Below are 6000 nucleotides of genomic sequence, written 5' to 3' on the forward strand. Positions count from 1 at the left end.
CAGAGTTTGTTTTGATATTTCAACCTGCGTGTCCTGATCATGTCTGGTGTGGGGGTACAAAATCAACATGCACGCGAGCGGTTTGGTCAGCATGTAACTCTACCCCATTTAGTATTCAGCGTTTTCATTTTAACATCCAAACTAATGTGTATTCTTGAGTGAGCTCATAGCCTAAAGCCCCTATTCAGTGTCAATCAACAACACAAACAATGACACATAAAATCCATCTCACTCGTGTGTTTGTTAGCTCTCGATAACCTGGATGGGCGAAAATGTTATGGGTGTTTACATGAATTATTGAGTGGCTGTTTCCCCCGACTTATGAATTCACGTAGAGGGCAACTATGGGGCAGGTCACAGACATACAGAAACATAACGCATGAAGGGAGGACATTCTCCCCATGAACATGTAATCCAGTCTGACAAGAGCACTTTTTGAAACCTCGAGACATCGTCCTCACTGTGTGGATCTTAGAAGCGTTGCGCTCCTCTACTCATAGGTCAAAAAGTACATATTCTATTTCCGAACACATTCCAAAATAGAACGCTCCCATAACGTTTCCCATTTATTCACACATACAATTTGTGAACCTCAGACATTTCCAACCCCCTCAGTGTCATGAATCATGACTCATGAAGATATGGCCCGGACTATATTTAACCCCGTTTTGTTCTGTCCAATAACAGGTCACGGCCTGTTTTCTTAATCCAGCTCAGATTAGAAAAGCTGGTCTCGGATCAGTTTTGCTTTTTAGATCATAATGAATAAGACTATAGGGACCAGGTGACCTGAGCCTAGATCAGCACTCCTACTCCAAGTTCACATTCATATCTGAATATGGGCTGTGGACTATGGTACACACAAATAAACAACAGTGTAATTGGTGACTAAGTGGACTGGACTTTGTTTCCGGCTGTGACTGAAAATGTTACTGGCTGTCAAATCCTTGCTTGTTTCTTCAACTCCTCTCAAAGCACATTGGTGGAGAGGATCCAAGGTCCCTCCCTTGGTCCTCCTCCTCCAATGTGCTTTGAGAGGAGTTGAGGAAACAAGGACTGGGGAAACAAGGACTGGACATCTAGTAGGTCTAATATTTGCAGACACAGCCTCAGTGATGACGTGTTAAGGTAACGTAGGTAGGTACGGTACCCGTCTTTACGGAGCTCTGTACATTCATACTCCAGGAAGACCATCTGTCGGGGGTAGTGGCCACACACCTCCCCGTTGGCGTTGTGGATGACACTGTACTTGTAGTCTCGGCCAAAGAGCTCCAAGCAACGCTTCTCTATCGTCTCGACCTGTAAGAGACAAGTATACCAAAGTGGTGATTGATAAGACTTTCGTGAAACGCATAGTCCCCTCCACACAAAGAAGAAAAAACAGGATGTGTAGCTACGTTAAGTTGCCACACCCTGGGAAGAGCCAATGGTACAGTTGTCCCATGTCCCAAAATGTAGGCCTATTTTCAACCACCGTGGTTTCTGTCAACATTGAGGTGATGCTCATGAGAAACTGCAGACATACACATTAAAAGGTGCCTTGTGAAAGATTTCCTGCTACGTGTTTGGTCACTTCTAAATCACATATGAAATATAACCACTAGATTTTTGAAGAATATGAACCGATATGCTTACCATCTCATCATTACCCCCAAAATAAGGACACCTTCCTTCATTGTATAGCCTTTGACCATGTCATTCTTTGACCACTATCATAAATGACTTAGCTAAGTGCTACTCACATGGCATGCGTCTTACTGAGAATATCGTTCCATGCATGTTTGTTTTTGTTGGCGGGTTTGAAGTCGTATGAAAAAGGTTTGACTAAGTCTGAGTATCTGGACAGTTAAAGAAATAGACTACTTCCGAAGGAAGGAGATTCTAACGTCTGGAGCGGGTCAGCAGTCTGATTGCTGGCACTAGGCACTGCAGGCTGTTGTTTATTTGAAGCGCGCTTAAAGGTAAGGGACGTTTGGCGTACCATCTCGGAGTAAACACATAGCAACAACTGGCTATAATGACATGAAGAAATCACAGTTACAAACATGTATGCTGAGGACCTCGAACTTACCCGTGGCGTGACTTCTTTCGCTCTGTACTGTGTCTTCGAAAACAAATCTATCAAATCCGCTATTTCCTCAGTCTTTCTGCCTGATATCATTAGCCCGGAGGCCGTGAGACTCCCAGACACGGAAGGGAACGCAGCCATCATCGTGCCGCGACCGACCGTGGGTTCTATCCGAACTCTTCCGCCCTCAAACACCGCAGCACCTTGGGAACGGGAAGACCCACCAGGCCATCCCTTCCCAGCCAGTTTCTTCCTGACTGCCCGCTTCAAAGGGCCGGAACCGGGTATTCTCCCCGAATTCAGGGCACCGCTATGTTGGTACCCTCTAGAAACAAGGATGTATTAACCAGCCAGCAGGCTAGCTAACCCTTCCGAGTAAAACTTGCCAGGCAAGCAGAATGTATAGTAATTTGTTTACGTGGCTAAGCTAGTGGTGGTGGATTTGGTTGGCTAGTTAAAGTAGCTATCGTTAGTTAAATAATGTTAGGAAGTATCCACACTTAAAGTTAAATCCAACACATTACTAAACGTTTTGCCTAGAAAAATGAATGCTGACTGGTTTTTAGTCCTTGCCCTCATCACTCGTATCTTTGGTATTGAGCCGTTTGTTGACAGAGGAATACTCCGGGCGCCTGACTCAGGAAATCACGAGGACTCCTGGCCTAGTCACGTTTCCTCTGTAATTTATTCATTTCCTCTCCTCTTCCCCAGTAATGACCAAAAAATATTAACCGTTCCAAAACGATTAAATCCGTAGCAGCAGCGATTTAAAAGCGTATGTATTAGTCTTGATCAAAAATCACACGAGTGTCGCAATCCGTGAACTGTCTCAAGGAACAAGTGGTAAACAGGAAGTTGAAACCAGCACGTGACCAACATCGCCCCTGAACTATATACTGCTCAAAAAAATAAAGGGAACACTTAAACAACACATCCTAGATCTGAATGAAATAAATAATCTTATTAAATACTTTTTTCTTTACATAGTTGAATGTGCTGACAACAAAATCACACAAAAATAATCAATGGAAATCCAATTTATCAACCCATGGAAGTCTGGATTTGGAGTCACACTCAAAATTAAAGTGGAAAACCACACTACAGGCTGATCCAACTTTGATGTAATGTCCTTAAAACAAGTCAAAATGAGTCTCAGTAGTGTGTGTGGCCTCCACGTGCCTGTATGAACTCCCTACAACACCTGGGCATGCTCCTGATGAGGTGGCGGATGGTCTCCTGAGGGATCTCCTCCCAGACCTGGACTAAAGCATCCGCCAACTCCTGGACAGTCTGTGGTGCAACGTGGCATTGGTGGATGGAGCGAGACATGATGTCCCAGATGTGCTCAATTGGATTCAGGTCTGGGGAACGGGCGGGCCAGTCTATAGCATCAATGCCTTCCTCTTGCAGGAACTGCTGACACACTCCAACCACATGAGGTCTAAGATTGTCTTGCATTAGGAGGAACCCAGGGCCAACCGCACCAGCATATGGTCTCACAAGGGGTCTGAGGATCTCATCTCGGTACCTAATGGCAGTCAGGCTACCTCTGGCGAGCACATGGAGGGCTGTGCTGCCCCCCAAAGAAATGCCACAACACATCATGACTGACCCACCGCCAAACCGGTCATGCTGGAGGATGTTGAAGGCAGCAGAACGTTCTCCACGGTGTCTCCAGACTCTGTCACGTCTGTCACGTGCTCAGTGTGAACCTGCTTTCATCTGTGAAGAGCACAGGGCGCCAGTGGCAAATTTACAAATCTTGGTGTTCTCTGGCAAATGCCAAACGTCCTGCACGGTGTTGGGCTGTAAGCACAACCCCCACCTGTGGACGTCGGGCCCTCATACCACCCTCATGGTGTCTGTTTCTGACCGTTTGAGCAGACACATGCACATTTGTGGCCTGCTGGAGGTCATTTTGCAGGGCTCTGGCAGTGCTTCTCCTGCTCCTCCTTGCACAAAGGCGGAGGTAGCGGTCCTGCTGCTGGGTTGTTGCCCTCCTACGGCCTCCTCCACGTCTCCTGATGTACTGGCCTGTCTCCTGGTAGCGCCTCCATGCTCTGGACACTACGCTGACAGACACAGTAAACCTTTTTGCCACAGCTCGCATTGATGTGCCATCCTGGATGAGCTGCACTACCTGAGCCACTTGTGTGGGTTGTAGACTCCGTCTCATGCTACCACTAGAGTGAAAGCACCGCCAGCATTCAAAAGTGACCAAAACATCAGCCAGGAAGCATAGGAACTGAGAAGTGATCTGTGGTCCCCACCTGCAGAACCACTCCTTTATTGGGGGTGTCTTGCTAATTGCCTATAATTTCCACCTGTTGTCTATTCCATTTGCACAACAGCATGTGACATTTATTGTCAATCAGTGTTGCTTCCTAAGTGGACAGTTTGATTTCACAGAAGTGTGATTGACTTGGAGTTACATTGTGTTGTTTAAGTGTTCCCTTTATTTTTTTGAGCAGTGTATATATATATATATATATATATATATATATATATTTCAACAAATCAATACAAAAAGTACATGGGGAACACAAGTGTATGTATAAAGAATATACAAAGTACATTTGGGCTAGGGGATACAATATCACATTACCTTAAGGGACATACACACATTTATAATTCTAACAGCTTTTTTGTTGGCAGAGTAAAATATACTTCAATTTATTTTTGTGAGGTAATAAAATGTGGTGTTTTGTTTGTAAATTTACATTTGTGAATATGAGATGTGACTACAAGAATAATGAAATGAATTACATCAAATTGTTTCAACTTATTTCTATCATAAGTAAAGAATCCAAGCAGCACCTCTCTCCATAATAGTGTAAAATCTTCATAAATATGTTCAATTATAAATCTACTGATGTCTTGCCACAGTTTTCTTACATGAATACAATGACAAAAAAAGATGCAACACTGTTTCTGGGTGGTCATTACAAAAGGTACAATCAGATATTTTTAATTTTTTAGTTCTTCATATAGTGGTTGGCAGGATAATATTTATGAATAATTTCAAAACAAACTTCCTTCATTTTGTTAATAAGTAGGTATGCGTGTGGCAACATCCAAACTTTTTTCCAACAGACATTATCAATAAAACCATTCCAATAATGCATGACATAAGGTATAGATACAACATCCCTTTGAAACAAGGCTCGTATAGACCTATTGTTGTTGAATGGACTAAAAGAAAAACAGATCTTTCCTACTGATGAGTCAACAGGGTCAATGGAAGGTAGGCTCTGAGGGTCAGGTCTTGACATGTTCCTGAATAATAAAGCAACACCTGAGGGAATGGCATCTAAAACAATTGCAAAATCTTTAGGTGTTACAGGGATCTTGTAAAGTGATAAGAATTCCTTATAATGAAGTAAAAGACCCTCTGCATTTACAAGTTGGCTCACCAATAGGATATTATTTTGGAACCAATATTCTAAAAACAAAGAAGTATTTTTATACAATATGTCTTGATTATTCCATATATAATATCTGTGTGGAGAATAATTATATTTATAAATTAAGGATGACAAGAATACCTGGCGATGAAAAGCATAGAGTTTCATTGGAACATTGTCAATATTATAATTGCAAACCAACATGAAGTTAAGGCCACCAAAAGTAGAGAAGACATGATGAGGAATACAATTCCACATAGAAGTGGGTCTTCTTAGGAGTTGATCTTAAAAGTATATCCAATTGATCTTTATCCAATTGATCTTAAAAGTATTATTTAAGGTAGAAAAGTCCAGAAAATTCAGCCCACCATACTCATAAGTGTTCATTACAACAGTTTTCCTAATGTAATGGGTACAGTTTCTCCACAGGAAGTTGAAAAGCATCTGGTCTAACTCTTTGCTTATTTTACCATCAAGATATAAAGATAGAGCGGCATATGTTAGTCTAGAGATACCTTCAGCCTTGGT

At 42.6% G+C, this 6000-nt stretch overlaps 1 protein-coding gene across 2 annotated transcripts in view; it reads right to left on the reverse strand.

The window, feature by feature from the left end:
- Nucleotides 1–2936, reverse strand: part of LOC106583633 (phosphatidylinositol-3,5-bisphosphate 3-phosphatase MTMR14) — a 38719-nt gene extending 35783 nt beyond the window's left edge. For both annotated transcript variants that reach the window (XM_014168035.3, XM_014168034.3), the window contains exons 1-2: nt 2072–2936; nt 1151–1299 (exon numbers count right to left, since the gene is read on the reverse strand). In XM_014168035.3, the coding sequence (XP_014023510.3) occupies nt 1151–1299; nt 2072–2212 (290 nt within the window). In that variant the 5' untranslated portion in view covers nt 2213–2936. The remainder of the gene's footprint in view (nt 1–1150; nt 1300–2071) is intronic.
- Nucleotides 2937–6000: the final 3064 nt, after the last annotated feature.

This window comes from Salmo salar, chromosome 22 (assembly GCF_965601325.2).
Source record: "Salmo salar chromosome 22, fSalSal1, whole genome shotgun sequence".
Classification (NCBI taxonomy): domain Eukaryota; kingdom Metazoa; phylum Chordata; class Actinopteri; order Salmoniformes; family Salmonidae; genus Salmo; species Salmo salar.